The 21,258-nt window shown below is 43.2% G+C and overlaps 1 protein-coding gene across 3 annotated transcripts in view; it reads right to left on the bottom strand.

Annotated features, from left to right (window-relative positions):
• Positions 1-21,258, bottom strand: part of Skap1 (src kinase associated phosphoprotein 1) — a 270,881-nt gene that overhangs the window by 35,947 nt on the left and 213,676 nt on the right. For 2 of the 3 annotated variants that reach the window (XM_070028251.1, XM_070028253.1), the window contains exons 8-9: positions 18,357-18,420; positions 15,464-15,649 (exon numbers count right to left, since the gene is read on the bottom strand). In XM_070028251.1, coding sequence (XP_069884352.1) covers positions 15,464-15,649; positions 18,357-18,420 — 250 coding nt within the window. Of the gene's footprint in view, positions 1-3,625; positions 3,677-15,463; positions 15,650-18,356; positions 18,421-21,258 lie in introns of all 3 variants that reach the window. The other variant, XM_070028252.1, reaches the window with a different exon arrangement.

The raw sequence follows: 21,258 nt of genomic DNA on the forward strand, positions 1-21,258 counted from the left end.
CCACTTGAGCCACAGCTCCACTTCTGGCATTTTTGGTGGTTAATTGAGAAAAAAGTCTCTTGGGGTTGGAAGTGTAGCTCAGTTGGGAGAGTGCTAGTCAGTTGGTAGAGTGAAAGCAGCAGGTACCGAGTTCAGCAGGTACCGAGTTCAAGTCCCAAGTCCCAGTCTCAGGCCTAAAAAAAAAAAAAATGAGTCTCATAGACTTTCCTGCCCATGCTAGCTTTGAACCTGGATCCTCAGATCTCTGCCTCCGAAGTAGGTAGGATTATAGGCTTGAACTACCAGCATCCAGACGGGTGTTACTTTGGATTACCCCCACAGTTATAAGATGGTAAGAAAGGGAGCTAAGCACTCATCACCCATGACCCTTAGTATTAGACCCTAAGTGTTAGACTCACCTGAGGCTGATGGTTGTAATTTAGAGAAAAATTTGAGGTGTTGACAAATCACTCATTAAAATAACCCTGTTACTAACAGGCAGGCTGTAAACAGAGCTCTTTATAGATTGAACAATCAATACTACAAGGCTGTGATAGATTTTCTAGGTAACAGAATAAAATAAAAGAAATTGCATCTCACAGGGTCATTAACACTCAATAAGGATAAACTGAATTCTTTGTCTCCCTCCCACTTTCCGATAAGACCTAGTTGGGCTTTCAAAATGTTAGAGATACTGCCAAGGGAGTAGGCCAGCATTGAGGGAAAAGTACCCTTAGAGAAAGGTACTTGGATTTTGAAAGATGATCTGGTCAGCTACAGTATCTTTAAGAGAAAATGAAGAAAAGGAAGGCCAGTTTACTTAAAAAACATCTATCTATCTATCTATCTATCTATCTATCTATCTATCTATCTATCTATCTATCTATCTATCTATCTGCCTAACTCTCTCCTCTAAAACATGTAGTATCAAGAAAAACTAAAATGAAGCAAACTTATGTATCTTGACTCTGACCTAAGAATTCACAATTTCTCAAAGCTCCTTACCTTTCATTTCATTCATTCATTCATTCATTCACTCACAGTACTGGGGCTTGAATTCTGGGATTCCTGCCTTTTAAATGCATTCATTGAAGCTTCTTGCTTTCCTCCAGATCTTTATATTTTCTTGTAAAACTGAGCAATGACATTTGGATGTTACATATTTGTAGCAGTTTCTATAGCTCCATTGGAGAACAGGCATTATATAAATTCAATAAATAAATAAGTAAACACAGAGAATAAAAATTCCTGCCTCAGATTCTGCAGAGAGAGCAGAAAGTCCTTCCGTTTTTTAATCACTAGGCCACTAATCATTATAATGGGTGGGAGGTATAAACCACAGAAACATATTTAGAGCTCACTCTAACAATACCTATTTTGGAGGCAGAAAACATGAGGAACGAAAAAAATCTCTATTTCTTTTTAGAAACCTATTTGAGTTACACGTATTGGAACTATAAAGAACTACATCTCTTGCCAGGTACTGGTGGCTTGCACCTATAATCTTAGCTACTCAGAAACCTGTGATCTGAAGAAGATTTAAAGCCAGGCTAGGTATACAAATCCATGAGACACTTTTATCTCCAGTTCACCAGCAAAAAGCAGGAAGTGAAGGTATGGCTGGAGTGGTAGAGTGCCAAGTTTGAGTGAAAAAGCCAATCACATGAGGCCCTGAGTTCAAGCCAGTTAAGCCAGCCTGGGCAGAAAAGTCCCTGTGAGACTCTTATCTTGAATTAATCACTCAAAATCAGGAAATGGTGCTGTGGCTCATGTGTGACAGTGCTAGCTTTGAGCAGAAAGGCTCAGGGGCAGCACCCAGGCCCTGAGTTCAAGCCCCACAACCGACAAAAAACAAAAATAACCACAAACAACTCTTGCCTCCCGAGATAATAACCTTAGAGAGAGAGCAGAGTCTCTTTAAGGAGTCTTTGCCAGAAGACTGATGCTTCCTGAATGGAAGTTATTGTAGCCAAGCTGCCTACATGCAGTGTTTCTTTTTCTTGCTGGTGATGGAGGTTTGGCTGAGAAAAGACTTACGAGGGACATGCTTGGTCAGAAGAGTTTCTGTTGCAATTCTATAGAGCAAGTAGAAAATAGTAGAACCTAGGTTTTGGCTTGGATGAATTCTATGTGTTAACCACTATCAAGTATGAAGTGTCCTAACATCCCTGTACCACACTTATCCCATTTGCTTTCTTTTCTTTATTTTGTGCTGGTATGGGGACTTGAACTCAGTACCATGTGCTCAAGGCTGGCTTTCTACCACTTAAACCACAGCTCCACTTCTGGCTTCTTGCGGAGTAATTGGAGACAAGAGTCTGAGAGTTTTCTGCCTTGGTTAACTGTGAACTGTGATCCTCAGATCTCAGCTTCCTGAGTCGCTAGGATTTTAGGTGTGAGCCATTGGCAGCTGACTCATGCTTTCTTTCTCTCCTGCTTTTGGTATCTGATGTCTGATGTTGCCTGAATTTTCTCTTCCTTGGGTCCTTCATGAAAAAAAATTTTTTTTTTGGTCGGTTGTGGGGCTTGAACTCTGGGCCTGGGTGCTGTCCCTGAGCTCTTCAGCTCAAGGCAAGCACTCTACCACTTGAGCCACAGCAGCACTTCCAGTTTTCTGGTGCTTTATTGGAGATAAGAGTCTCATGGACTTTCTTGCCCGGGCTGGCTTTGAACTGTGATCCTCAGCCTCCTGAGTAATTAGGATTATAGGTGTGAGCCACCAGCACCCAGCTCATGAAACCTTTTAAAATTCGCTGCCTTTAGAGAATGAAAAAGGAGAAGGGGTTTTGCGTGGATGGGTAGGGAGAAGAAAAAGCAGAAGGAAAGCAGGAGGGGAGAATAGAAAAAAGCTAGGGCCAGGGAAATGGAGCCGGAAGAAAATGAGGGAAATAATTCCCAGGCTCAAGATGTTCATAGATCCTAAGAAAGATCAGCTTATATCTTACCTCATCTCTGATTCAGGTTCAGAGGATGGAATGATTGGATGTGAGGCAGCTCTGGCCACGCCAGGCTTTCCTTCAATGACAATGAAGTAATAGGTTCCTCCTACACTTCAGGAGGTGCCCAGGGGGCATCTGACTTTAGGAGGGGTAGGCTCTCTAAAAGCCTGAAGCATAGTTAACAGTCTGGGATGAATAAGCTGTAATTTGGTATTCAACAACCCTGTTACATATTCATTTCCAAATGTGCCTGGAATCAAACCAGGCCATCAGAAGTCAGCTCTGTGGCGTGATTCTATCCTTCACCCTGCGTTCACTTTTCAGATCTGACACATTTCCATTCCCCCTCTCAACTAGCAATCTTCAGGCCTCTCAGAGAAGAGACATTTCCATTCTTTCCATTCTCAGTCCTCTGATCTTTTAGAGATGAGGCAGTTCTATTTCCACTGTACTGATTTAAGAAATCCTGATAGGAAAAAACAAATATCTAGTTTGGCTTCTCTCTCTAGGATAAATCTTAGCCATTCTGGGAACATTAATTAAAATGATGGAATGACTGCTTTTAAAGTTAAGGGATTTCCTTAGCTAGTTACTTTATTTGGGGTGTTTGGGGTTGTGTACAGGACTTGTATTTATCAGTGAGTCTGTTAATGCTATTGCTTTGAGCCAGAAGCTTGAACCCTCCACTGTGTGGGACACATGCTCACCTCCTCTTCGCCCGGCACCATGCTCCTCCTCTTCCCCATCATGCTCTTCATCTGAGGGAACAAGTGGTCAACGTTAGCAGTCTGTGGGGGACAGTCTACACTGAAGGAGTGTCTGCTCTGAGCTCATCATTCTTTGTCTTTTTCTTAGTTCTGTTTGGAGATAGACTCTCGCTACACAGCCCAAGCTGGCCTCCAACTCACAATCCTTCTTCCTCAGCATCCTGAGTGTTAGTAGTATAAGCATGAGTCATTATATCCGGCTAGAACATTCCCCTCCCCTCTTGTTTCCTTTCCTCCCTTCCCCTTCTCTTTCCTCTTCTTGTTCCCTTTCTTTCTTCATTCCTCCTCTCCCTCCCTCTTTCTTTTTCTCTTTCTCCCTCCCCCTCCCTCCCCTTCCCTTCCTCCCTCCATCCCCCTCCTTTCCTTTCTTCCTCCCTCTCACTCTCTCTTTTTCTGTATTAAAAAAATCCTTATTATCTTTAAGTTGTTGTACAAGGCAGTTTCAATTCAACACATCAGTTTATGAGTACAATGCATCTTGATCAATATCACCCCTTCATGGTTTCTATGGTAACTTTTTGATTGTGGATTTGGGCTTAGAATACTACATGCATGGGTTCTGTCGGGTACTGTATCTGGGATGTTAGGATGCTCTCTACTTTAGGGAAAGTGTGATTATTGTTTTTTTTTTTTTTTTTTTTTTGTCGGTTGTGGGGTCTGAACTCTGGGCCTGGGCGCTGTCCCTCAGCTCTTCAGCTCAAGGCTAGCGCTCTACCACTTGAGCCACAGCACCACTTCCAGCTTTTTCTGTTTATGTGGTGCTGAGGAATCGAACCCAGGGCCTCATGCATGCAAGGCAAGCACTCTACTACTGAGCCACCTTCCCAGCCCTGTGTTCTTTTATAATCATCTCTCACCTTCAAGCTGGCCCTTTCTGCCTCCCCCCCCCCACTGTGTGTGTGTGTGTGTGTGTGTGTGTGTGTGTGTGTGTGTGTGTGTGTGTGTGTGTGTGTGTGTTTGTACTGGAGCTTGAACTTAGGGCTTTACACTTTCCCTTCGCTTTTTCTGCTCAAGGCTAGTGAGCTACCACTTGAGCCACATCTCTTCTTCTGCCTTTTTTTTTTTTGCTAGTTAATTGGAGATAACCATCTCTTGGATTCATCTGCCCAGGTTGGCCTCCAACCATGATCCTCAGATCTCAACTTCCTGAAGAGCTACGGTTACAGGCACCAGTCACCAGTGCCTGGCTCATTTCTATACATTCTGTGTGCTTCCTGCAGGTAAGATGCTACCGTAGGAAGCTGGGAGAAGCCATGGACATGAGTGGGGCCTCTAGCATGCCAGATGTTGAGAGGACTATCACGTTTCCTCATCTGTTCCCTCAACTTCCATGTCTCCTTCCCTTCTGGAATTCTCTCTCGTATTTGCTTTCTAGCAGCGTCTCTGAATTTAGCCATTCTAGTTAGAATATGAGTGTGTATGTGTGTGTGTGTGTGTGTGTGTGTGTGTGTGTGTGTGTGTATGCACGTGTGTGTGGATGTGATTGGAACTGGGTGTTTAACCCCTCTGTGATTAATTAGTCTTTAATGTAGCCATCTTTGCTCAGCTGTAACAAAGGCTGGTCATGTTCATCATTTTATGTTCCTAGTACTTGGGGCTTGGAGTTATCTTTTTACTGTTTTCATTCAGCCTGCCTTGTTCATTAGAGTATAAGCTCCTGAGGGCAGTTGGAATGGTCTTTTAATTAATTGCTGTAGATTCACAATGGGTTCTAAGTCAATGCTAGTGTCTAACTCCAGTCAAGTGTTTATATGGCTAAAGTCACAACATGATTGGCTTAAGTTTTTTACCCTCATTAACCTGTTTCATCTCAGGCTTCATACAACTTGATAACCTAGGAATTGAGCCTTTGTAAAGAAAGCATGTATACCAAAATTACATTTAGTAATTTTATACATGGGGCAAAATGAGCAAAAATACATTGCTGTTCTTTTCACCCTTCTTCCCACCTCCCCCACAGTCAATGGAGCATTATAAGCAATGTTTTGAGAGCTAATTTAATTTCTCCTGGCTGCATTTCCTTCTCTCTCTCTCTCTTTCTCTCTCTCTCTCTCTCTCTCTCTCTCTCTCTCTCTCTCTCTCTCTCTCTCTCTCTCTCTCTCTCTCTCTCTTCTTTCTAGGTAAGACAAAGCAGTGCCATAAAACCTAGAATACAGATGGAATTTTGAGGGGATGACCTAGGAACATTCTCCTTTTCTTTTTTTTTTCCTTCATATATGTAAGTTTCATAGTTCTAGTATGTCAGATTGGGAAAAATAAATTCCAAGCTCAAAGGTGAGAAGAAGCAGCATAACCGATATGTTAGAACACTACAGAACACTAAAAAAAGAGACTGGGAAGGTGGCTCAGTGGTAGAGCTCTTGCCTTGCATGCATGAGGCCCTGGGTTCGATTCCTCAGCACCACATAAGCAAAAAGAAAAAAGCCGGAAGTGGTGCTGTGGCTTAAGTGGTAGAGTGCTAGCCTTGAGCTGAAGAGCTGAGGGACAGCACCCAGGCCCAGAGTTCAGGCCCCACGACCGGACCCCCCCCCCCCAAAAAAAAGAGACTATGCCTTTCAAAAGTTATATAGGTATTATATATGCATACACACACACACACACACACATATATATATATATATATAACTTTATATATGTATTTCTCAAGTATATATACTTCTCCAGAGAAGCATCTCACCTGTCATATATAAATATTAATATATATGAATATATATTTTCATATATATTCATATATATATATATATATTTATTCTGCTAGAATCTGGTGGCTCATGCTTATAATCCTAGTTACTCAGGAGTTTGAGAGCTGAGGATCGAAGTTTGGAGCCAGCCCAGGTAGGAAAGTCTATGAGACTCTTAGCTCCAATTAACCAGCAAAAATCCAGTCATGGATGTATGGATCAAGTGGTAGAGGCCCAGCCTTGAATGAAAAAGCCAGTTGCATAGTCAAGGCCCTGAGTTCAGTCCCAGTTCTACACTTCTATATGTATGTATACATTGTCCTTCAGATGCTCTGGGGAAAGGACTCCTTTGATTCTCATCTCCATGCAAGACTCAATAGCAGAGGTTTTCTTCCTTCCACCTGAAGTGCCACTCCCAAAGAATAAAGCTCGGAGATCATGGGGGGAATGAAATCAAATAGAGGAAACAGACCCTGATGAAATCAATCACCTTAAGCATCATTCTCTGCACATTGTCTTCTCATTACTGTCCACTTCCTTCCTTCCTTTTCCTTCTTCTTCTTTTTTTTTTTTGAGTGCAAGGGATAATTTTACACGGATTGAAAACTCTAGAGTAAGAGTTGGTTACATCCTCACTTCACAGATCTCAATAATTTGGACAGAGAGCTGCTCTTTTGCTGATATCAAACAACTTAATCACAAAGACCAATAATTTGCTGTGCTTAGGCACTTTTGCAGAGAGGTCTTATTCCACCTCTGCTGTCTTGTGCACAGCTGTCTCTTCCTCCCAATTCTAATCAATGTAAATTGGGTCAGATCTCCGCTGTGAATTACAAATTGGATCCGAAGTTGGAGGGTCACAGTGCCTGTGACTCCACCTCCTTCCCACCGCCATTAGATGGGAGGCTACACCGAAGATCTTTTCTAAATAAATCAGACTTTATTGTAAAACTCGGCCACTGACGAGACAGAACCTCATTAGCATTGATTTTAAAATAAATTATTGAAAGTGGCTTGCCTGCTCTTTGCATTTGTAAAGAAAAAAAAAGGAGGGGAATGTAAATGTATTTGCAATGATAAAAATGAAAACTAAACCTTGATTCTGTTATCCTTTCAGACGATAGCACTCAATCTAGTCATGATCCCAACAAGGAAAAAATCAAGAATAGAAATCTGTTCTAGGCATTTCAATTCCAGACCAGACATTCTGATTTTCATAGCGTCTTTAGAGTCAATCAGGAAGAAAGAGAAACGCTGGCCATGGAGCTTCTATATCATTTGCCACCATTGCTGGGCTCTATAATGAGGTTTTCCCACCTCTGTCCTTCCGCAGTGGATGAAAGTGGGCTCACCAGCCTTGCTATGGCTGATGGGCGTGGCTCGGGGGCCTCTGGCAGCCTGAGGATGGGGCCTGTTGTGTAGTGAAGGGAAGTGCCTTCCACAGCTGGTTATGGCCACCTTCCAGGCTTCAGAAATCATGAATCCCAATTAGACCCTATGAGGTATCTCAGGATAAACCGTGAAACCAAGCTGGGTGCCAGAGGCTCCAGCCTGTAATCCTCAGATCTCAGGAGGCTGAGATCTGAGAATCATGGCTTATAGACAGATTTGGGCAGGAAAGTCTGTAAGTGGGTGAGCATCTTATCTCCAGTTAACTACCAAAAAGCTAGAAGTGCAGGTGCGGCTCAAGTGGTTGAGTGCTAGCCTTGAGCAAAGAAAGTAATGGGCAGTGCCTTTGAGTTCAAGCCTTAGCACTGGCATGAACACTCCCTCCGCCCCACAACAAACACGGAGCCAAACACGTCTTTCAGCTCCAAAGTAAAGGGAACTGATTATGTGGCAACAGAAAAAAGAAATGATGGACACATTTCTTCCTTTCTTCTCCTTTTTTCTTTTCTCCTTCCTTCCTTCCTTCCTTCCCTCCCTTTCTTCCACCCTCCCTTTCTCCCTTCTCCCTTCCCTTTTCTTCTCTCTCTCTGGTTAATTTGTAATATGAGACTTTTATTCTAAAAGACTATTTTGAAAACTATTTTCTTTAGGTTAAAAAGCTCATTGAACTTCTTTATAAGAATATTATTAGGCATATTAGCATTCCAGCTACTGAAATACATCTTCATTTCAGAGAGAATTAAAATTTATGTGCTAGCTCAACTTTAAACAGTAATAGATTATAATGGTCCTTGTTCCTAACAGGGCATATGGGACCCCCAACCTTACATCGGCTCTAAATAAATTAACCTCTGAAGATTACTGCCCACTTATTACATTAAATGCTCTACTTGATCCCCAAATATCTCATCTCAATTGGGAAAACAGTTGAAGAAGATTCTGTTAACTGCAAGAGCATGTGAGAGAACCATGGGGCATTGCAAATGAGCATTCGTATCCGGAGAGTCGATTTCAATCAACATTCTTGGCACAATGTCAGGGACACTAATGAGAGGCTGAGAAGAGCAGGACACCGAATCCACATAGGAGGGACAAAGAGGGGCCAGCTTCGCAGGACACCTGGCTGCTTTGTGAAGTGTTGCTCTCACCCCGGCCCCTAGCTAAGCTCATCCCAAAGAAAGACAACCCTCCCCGCCTCCACTGGCTCAGAAAGAGGGGCAATCACTTCCCTTCAACACAGCAAAGTGACAAAAGCTTAAAACCACCACTGCCAAGTGCATCCATATGCAAGCAGATGTCCAGGTGCTCTGGTGACAGATGCAACCGAGATACAGAGAAACAGCTCGGCTCGACGTGCAAAGGGAGCGTGCAGAAAAGTAGAAGGAAAACCACTCCATGGCAAGCAGAGCTAAGCCCTAAATCCACGCAGGCTACAGAACCTCCTGGTAACACTGGCATGACGAGCAAGAGCACATTGGGTTCTCTGTTGTGTATTAGGTGATTTCAACAGTTACCTCGAAATACTCGCCATCTATCTCCATGAATGAGTCTTGATGGATAAAATATTAAACTCAATTTGTGCTAACGGCAACCCTTGGAATGCATGGAATTTAATTTCGCAAATAATAACTGAGCACCTACTAATTGGGAAGAAGGACATGTAGCTGAGGAGGGTCCAGAATGTATGGGATTTCAGAGGCTGAGATCCTTGCCCATTCCAGATGAAGAAACAGCAGGGTTTAGCTGGGCTGGACCAGCAGCCATGAGGCTGGGGCTCAGGGTACAGGGGAGAGAGAGAGAAGGGCCAGCCGTTTTGCCAATGGCTTTTTAAAAAAAAATGTTGGTACTGAGCCTTTGAACCCAGGGCCTTGCACTCTCAGTTTGTTTTTTCCTTGTCGGTCATAGGTCTTGAACTCTGAGCCTGGGCGCTGTCCCTCAGCTCTTCAGCTCAAGGCTTGGGCTCTACCACTTGAGCCACAGTGTCACTTCCCGTTTTCTGGTGGTTTGTTGGAGATAAGAGTTTCATGGACTTTCCTGCCCGGGCTGGCTTTGAACCATGATCCTCAGATCTCAGCCTCCTGAGTAGCTAGGATTACAGGTATGAGCCACGGGTGCCTGGCTCTGTTTTTTTTTTTTTTTTAATTGTTATTATAGAGGTGATGGACAGAGGGGTTATAATTATGTAAGTCAGGTAAAGAATAAGTTTCTTTTTGGGCAATGTCACCCCTTCCCTTGCTCTCTCCCAGTTTTCCCTCTCCATCCCCACCCACAAGTTGTACAGTTCATTTTCACCATAATGTCTAGTGGGTACCACTGCTACATTTGGGTTTTATTGCTCAAGACTGGAGCTTTACCATTGAGCCATACCTCCCCTTCCTGCTTTATGCTGCTTACTTGAAGATAAAAAGTCTCATGGATTTGTTTGCCTGGGCTACTTTGAACCATGATCCTCAGATCTCAGCTTCCTGAGTAACTAGGATTACAGGTGTGAACCACCAGCACTCAGCCTTGGACAATTTTGTCTCTTCATAAGTTTTATTATGTTTTGGGTCTTTTGGTCTGCCTGTTTTTGTCTCTGTCTCTCTCCCTTCTTGCTCTTGATCTCTTACTTTCCCCATTCTCTTTTTGTGTAGGTCTGGACAACTGTATAGGAGGAAAATAATTCCACAGAATGCTATTTCCATTTGACTCTAATTAAAAAAACAATCCCACACCAGTTATATGCTTTATTATAAAGCAGTCTGGTTTCTAGGTCTGTAATAAGCCCCTGGGGCAGGATGGGTAACTTCAGAATGTGCACAAAATTCCCAGGGAGGCCTCTCCATCTCTTTCTGTTTGCTCTTCTGAAGTCTCTCTAGAGAACACAGCTGGCTTCTACTGTCATTGTAGCCACCACCAGGCCCCCGTTACAGCTCTCAGGTGTCTTCCTGGATCCCAGCCTGCAGGCCCCAAATAGGAACCTGATAAAAGTTATCCTTTTATGGACTATGACTCATGGAACTGGGCCTGGGCTGGCCTGCAAAATAACTTCAGGGGAGATGAGAAAGACTGCAGAAAAATCTCCTATTTCCTACCGATTGCTTTAGCACATCTTTGTAGCATTTCCCTGAAGTTTAATCTACTGAAAATGAGATCTTAGAACTCAAGGGCCCTTCTTACATGCTCAACACAGATATTCAGAAATCTCAACTCATACCAACCTTGCAACTGTAATATTCTCGGACTAACATTATTGTGGTTTGGCTGAAAATCTTTGGGTACTCTGGTTTTCCCTCTTTGGGAAGAGAGTTCTACCCATGAAGCAACTGCTAATTATCCTGTGGTTAATATGATGGAGTGCATTTAACTTCATGACTCATTCATTATTTTGATTAGACCATTTTTTTTAATGTACTTGGTATATAGTCTATATTCTTTCCTCCCAACTGGGGATCTTATCTCCATTGTGCACTGGTAGGAAGCTCTCATTTACTTCCCTCCCCCCATAGATGATGAGGGTTTGTGAAGACCCCTTCTCAAAGAAGAGGGTTAGCAGACCTGCCAATGCTAAATGTCTTTCATAAAGCACATTTACCCGTTATAATGAGACAAATGCTAGAGGCCCAATCCATTTGCCTATTGATGGTTATGCAATGTTAGCACAATCCAACGTTGCTGTCCTCCATCTCTCCACCCCACACCTGGCTTCGCCGTAAAAAATGGGCCTGAGCAGAAGGTGTGCTCCACAGCCCATCTGCTCAGGATTTTCAATTTCCCCTGCTTTACGCACATAGCTACAAATAGCCCAACTGGACTGTTTTGGGTCTGGTGGGTGAGGTGGGGACCTAGCCATTCCCAAACTCTTCAAAGAGAGAGGAGTTTAATGTCCAGGTTAAATACTGCTGTGTTTGTGACTAGCCAGTATTTACCGAGAGCTCTGTGCTACTTATTCTGTGTCTGACTTCTCCTCCTGTCCCTCTCGTAGCTACTATTATTGACTCCTTTTTACATGTGGGACAATTCACTAGAGAACCAGAACTTGCTGAAGGCCTCACAGCTAGCAAGTGGCAGAGAGAATCCATCCTGACTTTGAAGCAGGCAGCTTTATACCTTCAATATCATGCTATTTCTCACATGCTTTGCTTACAGGGTGGTCTCATGAGATGATGGTAGAGGGGAGACAATGGTGGACCCTTCATGCCCACTTGTAAGACCTCCAGGACTGGTGGGGTGGGATGTATAAAACTCAAACAGCAACTTCGGAAGCAACAAGAGCATGCCTATAGTCCTACTCAGGAGGCTGAGATCTGAGGATCTCAGTTCAAAGCCACGTTGAGCAGGAAAGATGTGACTCTTATCTCTTAATTAACCATCAAAAAGGTGGGAGTGGAGCTGTGTAGGTCAAGGAGTAGAACACTAGCCTTGAGAACAAAAGCTAAGGGGCATTGCCTAGGTCCTGAGTTCAAGTCCTAAGACTGATTTAAAAAAAGAAGAAGCAGCAACAAGTGTGGAGTGAACAGGAAGTTTGGGTGATAGGGACCCCGTAATTAATGGCCGAGTATCTTTTCATTGTGTCTCTAACAGTGATGGATAGAGGCTTTTTGGAAAGAAACTGTTTGTCAGGTACATGGTTGGCCTTTGAAATACAGACAGGTCAGCTGCTGCTCCCCAACCTGCAGAAAGAGACTCTGCCTTTTACTATTGTATGGCTATTTCCTTTATTTCTTTTCTTTTGTTGATTGTGGGGCTTGAACTCTGGGCCTGGGCACTGTCCCTCAGCTCTTTAGCTCAAGGCTCTACCACTTGAGCCACAGCACCACTTCTGGTTTTCTGGTGGTTTATTGGTGATAAGAGTCTCATAGACTTTCCTGCCCAGGCTGGCTTTGAACTGTGATCCTCAGATCTCAGGCTGCTGAGTAGCCAGGATTACAGGTATGAGCCACTGGTGCCTGGCTGTGTTGCTGTTTTCTTTTTTTTGGGGGGGGAGGGTCTGGTCATGGGGCCTGAACTCGGCCTGGGCGCTGTCCCTCAGCTCTTCAGCTCAAGGCTAGAGCTCTACCACTTGAGCCACAGCACCACTTCCAGCTTTTTTCTTTTTGCTTCTGTGGTGCTGAAGAATCGAACCCAGGGCCTCATGCATGCAAGGCAAGCGCTCTACCACTAAGCCACCTTCCTAGCCCTGTGTGGCTGTTTTCTATATGGATAATAGTTATGGATACAGAGTTAAGGGCTTCTTTGAGAGGGTAGATTTGTCCTCATGCTCTTGGGTTTACTTCAAAATTCAAACGGAAATTGTAGAGGAATACTTTGCTATCTTAGGCAATGGTGGAGGGAAGAATTTTAGAGATGATGAAACATGGTAGTTAAGACGTCAGTAACAGCCAGGCACTGATGGATCACGCCTGTAATCCTAGCTGAAACCTGAGGATTGTGGTTCAAAGCCAGCCCAGGCAGGAAAGCCCCTATAAGACTTTTTTTTTTTTTTTATACTCTCCAATGAACCACTAAAAAACTAGAAGTGGCCCTGTGGCTCTAAGTGGTAGAGTGCTAGTCTTGAGTAAAAGAGCTCAGGAACAGTCCCTAAGCCCTGAGCTTAAACCCCAGGACTGAAAAGAAAAAAAAAAAAGAGAGAGAGAAGCGAGTCATACATTCATTGTTCCCACTGTGGTAGGCGGATGGCTTCACACTCATTTTCTGAGGCCTCTTCCTCTTTGCTCTCTCTCTTTCTGGATCTCTGAGCATCAGTGTCTCTCCCCTCCCCCCCCCCCCCCCCATCTCCTTGGCTTCTTTGAGAATTGCACAGGACCCTTTCTCTGTAACCTAGAGGGTATAGTAGTAGTTCAATGGGGGTGTTCCTAGAATATTCTTACACAGCTGTGACCTGAAGGGGTGTGTTACCAGGATATTTCTCCAAGTCAGGTCGGGAGTGAGCAGAACGTGAGCTCACTAAGAAGATTCTGGCCAAGTTGGGAAGTGTATCTCCTCTTAGGGAGGGTTGTGAATTAGATCCATTTCTGCACCCTGCTGTTGCAATGGAGCAGGCGGTGGAAGGGGAGATTCTCAGAGGAGCTGTGTTTTAATGTAGCAATTTGATTCAATTTTCCACTCTATAAAATTACCCATCACTGCTCGTTGCTTTCTAACAGACACCTTCACTCTTAATTTAACAATCCTATCGAATTCTGCCAGGGAAATTGGAAAAATTTATCACCTGTGAAATTTTATTTTCCTTTGGTTGTATCTGTTTTTGTAAAACTTCATTAACGACGATGACTTGCTGAGGAAATTATCATTTTTTTTTTTTAACTTCAGACACAAGAAATGGCTCGACCTCAAGATATCGTTTGCATAATAAAACACAACAAAAAAAGGGCTGAGGAAGTGGCCGACTGGCCAAGGCTGGAAGTACCAGAAGGAGAAACAGGCTTTCTTTGGCGGGGTGGGGTGTGGGTGTGGGTGTGGTCAGAACCCCTTGACTCTGAGTAATCACGTGACTTTTCTCCCAGGGAAGAAAATGAATGTAGCCTGCAGAGTTACCTACTGGACTGTCTTCCTAGGAAGCCGTAGAATGCAACTGCTTCCTGATGATGCTTTTAGCAACTGGGCCTATCTTCTGGGGCCTGAGTGTGAGATTCACCTTAATCCCAAAGTTCATCTGGATGGAGATTTAAATTGCTATAAATTTACGCTTAATTTGAATTTCTTAGCAGAACGGTGAACTCCTGGCACGTTTCCACAGGAATGCTCTTTCTGAATGGACCTGAAGATTCAGCACTTCCTGTGGTCTAACTACCTCCCAATTAAAAGGCTCAGGCTTTGGTTTTCCAGCCTGACCCCCACTGCGCTCCACACTGTTCACCAGCTGCCTTCTCTCTCCCAGCAGCGGCTCTGCAGAAGCAGTGAGGACTGGACATTTTCTGAGATGTTAGCTCTCCTGCCTCTGGAAGGAAAAAGATCTTGAGATCTGCTGGATTGCTGGGGTTGGGTTGGGTTGGGGGGGGGGAGAGCGGGGGTGGAAGCAGAGAAGGTTTATTCTTAAGTGATGTGATTTGATTCTAGGTAATAACCAGTTGTGCTCCGTCAGGGGTATCAGCATGTATATCATTTGGGGCTTTTGAAATGCTTCATGTTTTTGAGACAACTTACTGTTATTTTCATGATCCCACAGGAGAAGAAGTGGAACCTAGAGAGAGTTTTGATGATGTATCCAGAACTCATAGCAAATCAGGGTAAATCGTCATGAACATAATGAATAGTGCTAGCACTGGGGCTGGAACTCAGGGCTTCACATTCTCACCTGGCTTTTTCACTCAAGGCTGGGTGTTCTACCACTTGAGAAATACTTAAAAATACTTCCACTTCTAGATTTTTGCTGGTTCATTGGAGATAAGAGTCTTAAGGACTTTTCTGTCAGGTGGGGCTGGCTTCAAACCAGGATCTTCAGATCTCAGCCTCCTGAATAGCTAGTGCCACTGGTGCCTGGCTTTGACACAATATTCTTGACTTTCTAATCTCATCCACACATGTAATAAATTACTACATGTGGTATAGATGAAGTATACCTGTTGGCTCAATTCATCCTGTTCCCAGAGCAAAGCAGAACCTCTGCACTGAGATACTTCCGAGGATGAAATTTAGAACTGGCTTTTGTTGGAGGTTTCAGAATTATCTACCAGATCAAGGGTTTTTGACACTCTGGAGGAGATAATTAGGAGATGATATTTCATACCTGGTAAGACTTCATAAATATCCTCTTCCTTCTCTGTTGGCTCTTGGATCCCCATACTACTGGGGGAGATGATGGGTCTGCACTGAGAACCAGGATTTGGGGTGTTAAAACCATCAATGTCATCATACATCTCTTCCTCCTCCTCTTCCTCTTCCTCTTCATAGGGGATGGTTAAGGAGCTCAGATCTGCCAGGGGGAGAGAAGAGATGAGACTGAATCCAGAGAGGGAGAAAAAGAAAAGAAGAAAGCAGAGCAGGAAGGAGGGTAAAGGAGGAGGAGGGATGAGAATAAAACATGTCAAGAGAAAATGAAATACTAGGTTAAGTGCTGTGAGTCTAGGTGGCAGGAAATCTAGAGAAAAGGCCAGCCTCATACTATATCAGGTTTAAACCATCAACATAAATCCTTCCTCACAATAAAACTTGATCAGGATGGAACAGCTCTGAAAAGTATGGGTGTGTGACTGAGAACACGAGGCGAAGGGAAGAAAGGAGGTCAGATGAGTAAATGCCAGTATGCCATGCACTGCTCATCAAGTAGAAAACTTGACAGGTGACTGATGGCACTTGATCTCCAGGGCAGCGGCAGCAACTACCATAGACCACTGCTACAAGCTGTCAGAAACCCACCTCTCCCTATGGAGTCAGTGTAGAATTTCAGACCAATGTATTTGTACCAGAGGGGGAAAAAAAAGGAAGCGAAAAGAAATGGGGCCAGGCCCCAGTGGTTCACACCTGTAATCCCAGCTACTCAGGAGGCTGAGATCTGAAGATCACAGTTCAAAGTCAGCCTGGGCAGGGAGGTCTGTGAAACTCTTATCTCAAATTAGCCACCAAAAAGCCAGAAATGGAGTTGTGGCTCAACCGGCAGAGTACCAGCCTTGAGCTAACAAGGAACAGCACCCACACTCTGAGTTCAAGTTCCAGGACAGAAACAAAAGAAAAAGAAAATTTGAAGAAAAAAAAAAAGGGTGAATCAGAGAAATAGAATGGTAAAATATGACCAAACGGAACAGCTAAATGATGAAACTATACAGTCTGACCTTAAAGTGGGTCACTACATAGGGGATGTTGAGCCATTACAGCACTTGGAGAGCATGGGGGCAGGGTGGGGAGATTGGTTTCGCTTCTGATGGGGAACGGGGAAGTCTCTGACATGTAGTACAGAGCATCCTCTAAAACCCCATCGAGAGGCCTCTACAGGACGAGAGAATGCAGTCAGCAGACTCTGGGGAAAGGAAGGATGGAGAGACATGGCGGCTCATTTCCAAACCCAATAAAACTGTTTGGCTTGATTAGGCTTTTAATAAAGATTGTGTACCAATTTCCCTCTGAATTCTTGGTACCACTTCATATGAGGAAAGGATCAAAGGCACATTTGTGGCTTCAACCATATGTTATTATTTTGTTTGTTTTAAAATAAAATGGAATGAATAATTCCTTCAATGTGGGATTCTGAAAGTACCACAGGGTAAAGCTCAATAAAGCTGCTTTGAGTTTTATTGAGGTTTACACACTTAGGGGTATATTACACGCATAAATCCTAGGCACCTAGATGAGAGTGTACCCTGTAGCCTCGCCATCAATGTTCATGTTCGCCTAGTTCCAGTCTATTATACGTGATGCGGTTGCTAGATACAAGAGTTTGTTTGTTTTTCCCCCTTTTTTTGTGATAGCAAAGGCATAACTGAGTAAAATAGGCAATTCTTATAATTAAAGCTCGAATGCATCCTTCTTTTTAGCCACGATAAAATCTTACAGTAGAATAAAAGACTGCAACAACAAGGCTTGGGGTTGTTAGGTTTCTATGCTCCTCCTTGAGTCTTAGGCCTTGTACAAAGTGGATGCCTTTGCTTTCTGAAAGCCAGGGAGGGTCCTGCTGTAAGGACAGATGAAGGTTATCTGCTGTCAAGAGACATGCTCAAGGTGGACTCTATCTACCTGCCAGGCAAGGCTTCCAGGGAGTTTCCATGACTGTGTCTGCAGGCTGGCCAGCAGAGGGTACTCTAAGAGCAGTCATTTAACATCTTCAGGCAACGGAACATCTCAAAGCAAAGAACATCTTATTTGGTTGCAAGAGTAATTTGTTTCAATGTTCCTGATGGCGACCTAGATTAGTTTAGAGTTTAGAGATAGGTGTGTGTGTGTGTGTGTGTGTGTGTGTGTGTGTGTGTGTGTGTGTGTGTGTGTGTGTGTGTGTGTGTGTGTGCACTTGAACTCAGGGCCTGATTGCTGTGCCTTACCTTTTTCCATTCAAGGCTGGCACTCTACCTCTTGAGCCATACCTCCATGTACAGCTTTTTTGGGGTTAATTGGTTGTGGAAGTAACACCTTCACTTTACAGGGACTTTTTCTGCCAAGGTTGGCAGATCTCAGCATCCTGAGTAGTTAGAATCACAGATATGAGCTATTGGTGCCTGGCTAGAGTTCTATTTCTTAGATTTTGGGCCTCAATTGCAATTCTATGACTTTAAGTTAGAAATGCTGAACTTCTTTTCCAGAAAAGGAGTTAGGAGTTAGGAGATAGTGAACTGGGAGAGCTAGGTGTCACACGTTTCTATTCTTAATTATTATGAATATTATAGACTTGCCTATATTTTGGTAGATGAAGTGGGTGATTTCCTTTCCTTCTCAGTCATACATGGTACTAGTTGTTATAGTATGGGGGCTTAATGGGGAGAGTAGAGGTGAGGATGGGCAGAAAAATTAAACCATTACATTATACTTATGCAACATACCTTCTATTACATATTCACTCATTACGTGCTGAACTTCTGTAACTCTAAGAGTCCCTTCCCTCCTCCCCTTTTAGTAGTACAAGGATTGGAACTCAGGATTTCACATTTGCTAAGCAAGTACTCTATCACCTGAGCCACACTTCCGATGAGACTTACCCTTTAACAAGAAACTTATCTGATCCACCCAGTCTCTGGCTTCTGCTGGACTAGCAGCTGTAAACTAGAGAAAAATCAGTGAATTAATTTCTCACTTTTACTAAGATTTTCATGTATCCTGATAGGAAGAACCAAAAGGCAGGGAAGGAAACTGTGAGTTCCAAAGTTAAGTTTAAAGATTAGAATTCTTTCCTAGCTACTCAGGAGGCTGAGATCTGAGGATCGCAGTTCAAAGCCAGCCCAGGCAGAAAAGTCCATGAGACTCTTATGTCCAATAAACCACCAGAAAACTGCAAGTGGCACTGTGGCTCAAGCTGTAGAGTGCTTGCCTTGAGCTGAAGAGCTCAGGGACAGCGCCCAAGATCAGAATTCAAGCCCCATGACTGGGGGAAAAAAAAAAAAGATTAGAATTCTTTTGCATGTTTAATATTTAGGGGGGAAAAGTAAATATCTCACTCAAATCAATTTTTTTTTCTTTCGGCAATTTCACACACTTGGAGATGACAGTTTTTTTTTGTCGTTGTTGTTGGTCAGCTCTTCAGCTCAGAGCTAGTGATCTACTACTTGAGCCCCAGCACCACTTCCGGTTTTTTCTGCTTATGTGGTGCTGAGGAATCAAACCCAGGGCCTCATGAATGAGAGGCAAGAACTCTACCACTGAGCCACCTTCCAAGCCTCAAGATGACAGTTCTTTAAGTGTAGAAATTTATGTGCATACACATTGATTCATTTGATTATTTCTTCCTCAGGGATATATTTGAGAAAAGTTTAGAGGGACATATAGCAAAGCAACATGTAGCAAAAGATGGAAACATTGCAAAGCAGGTGCATTGGATTATAAGAGTGGTTTATTAGAAAAAATTCACTGCTGAGGATGGAACCTTCTAGACAAGCACTCAGCAGGCAGCATTTATGGACGCCTGGAGTAGGTCAGGGAGGCTTATTGAGGTAATTAAAAAAAAAAAAGTTGGTGGAGGCCAGGTGCTGGTGGCTCATGCCTGCAATCCTAGCTACTCAGGAGGCTGAGATCTGAGGACTGCAGTTTAAAAGCCAGCTCAGGCAGGAAAGTTCATAAGACTCTTATTTCCAATTAACTACCAGAAAACCAGAAGTGGATCTGCTGCTCAAAGTATCAGGAGCAATGACACCACACGTGGGCAGGTCAGCTTGACTAGAGAACAGTCAGTCACCAATGGAAAGAGAGTCAAGAGCCAGAGCAGAGAGCTGAGAAAAGGTCCCTGAGTACTAGGAGTTCAGACTTTCAATGTGGGTGGCAGGAAGCTACACTCAGTTTTAGCTAAGGGAGTAGGAGGTTCTTTCAGTGGCTGTGGGTAGGAGGGACTGAAATAGGGAAATCTCTAGACAGAAGACCAACTGTTTAACTAGTCCTGTGGGTGAAGAGATAGGGACTTAGCTATTGTCATGACTGTGGGAATAAGTAGGAAGGGAAAGATTCAATCCACAGACCAAAGTAATGATGTGAATTCCATGGACTAAACAAAGAAGTAAATAAACCACATTCTGATTCACAAAACGAACCAGTCAAGCATCAATCCCTTCCTATTTTTTTTTTTTTTCTTTGTTGGTCGTGGGGCTTGAACTCTGGGCCTGGGCTCTGTCCCTCAGCTCTTCAGCTCAAGGCTAGAACTCTACCACTTGAACCACAGGTATTCTGAGTGTTTTACTGGAGATAAGAGTCTCATAGACTTTCCTGCCCAGGCTGGCTTTGAACTGTGATCTTCAGATCTCAGCCTCCTGAGTAGCTGAGATTACAAGTGTGAGCCACCAGCACCTGGCTCTTGTTTGTTTGTTTGTTTTTTTAATGAATCAACTTGAAATAATTGTTCCTGAAAGACATTTTAATTGTATGGTTGTTAGGCTGAGAAATCTAAATTCCTGCAGAGTACTTACAGTCATAGAGACTGTCGTTCTTAGTTTCTTAAAAACACATTTCTAAAGCTGGGCGCTGATGGCTCACACCTGTAAGCCTAGCTACACAGGAGATTCAAAGCCAGCTGAGGCAGGAAAGGCCGTGAGACACTTATCTCCATTAAAATCACCAGAAAACCGGAAGTGGTGCTGTTCTCAAGTAGTAGGTTGCTTGCCTTGAGCTGAAGAGCTGAGGAACAGCACCTAGGCCCAGAGTTCAAGCCCCACAACCGACAAAAAGCAACAATAACAAAACACGTTTCTGTTAAAAGCCTCTAGGGATATTGGTTTGGACTTTTCTTCCAAACTTCTGTCTGGATGCAATATCATTAGAGTTTAGTAATAACATAACTTAGAGGCTGGGTTCTAGTGGTTCATGTTTGTAACCCTAGCTACTCAGGAGGCTGAGATCTGAGAATCACAGTTCAAAGCCAGCCTGAGCAGGACATTCCATGAGACTCTTATCTCTGATTAACCACCAAAAGGAGTTGCAAATGGAGCTGTGGTACAATTGGTAGTATTAGCCTTGAGGAAAAAAAATAAAAGCTTAGGGACAATACCCAGCCATGAGTTCAAATCCCAGGACTGGCATACACATACACATACACACACACACTCATACTCATATACACACAGACATGCATGCGTGCGCACACACACACACACAGAAAACTTGGAAGTATATTCAGTGAATACATCTGCATTCCAAAATATTCCAAAATATTCTTGAGGATTCTCAAGAAAAGTTTTAGTTTAAATTAAAAAAAATTGTTCAATTGCACAATGAAGACCTAATTTATTATTATAACTACTATTATCAAGTCAGGAGGTAAGGTACAGTAGAAATAAAAAAAAGTTAATTCTGAGAAAAATCTGAGGAGTCAAGGGATTTCTTACATAGCTAATTGAATTTTAACATTTTTTTCTTTTTCATAAGTTATCTAAAGTTTTACTACACTATTTTAGTGAAGCT

Source organism: Dipodomys merriami, unplaced genomic scaffold, assembly GCF_024711535.1.
Source record: "Dipodomys merriami isolate MVZ:Mamm:240054 unplaced genomic scaffold, mDipMer1.0.p SCAF_19, whole genome shotgun sequence".
In the NCBI taxonomy this organism is placed as follows: domain Eukaryota; kingdom Metazoa; phylum Chordata; class Mammalia; order Rodentia; family Heteromyidae; genus Dipodomys; species Dipodomys merriami.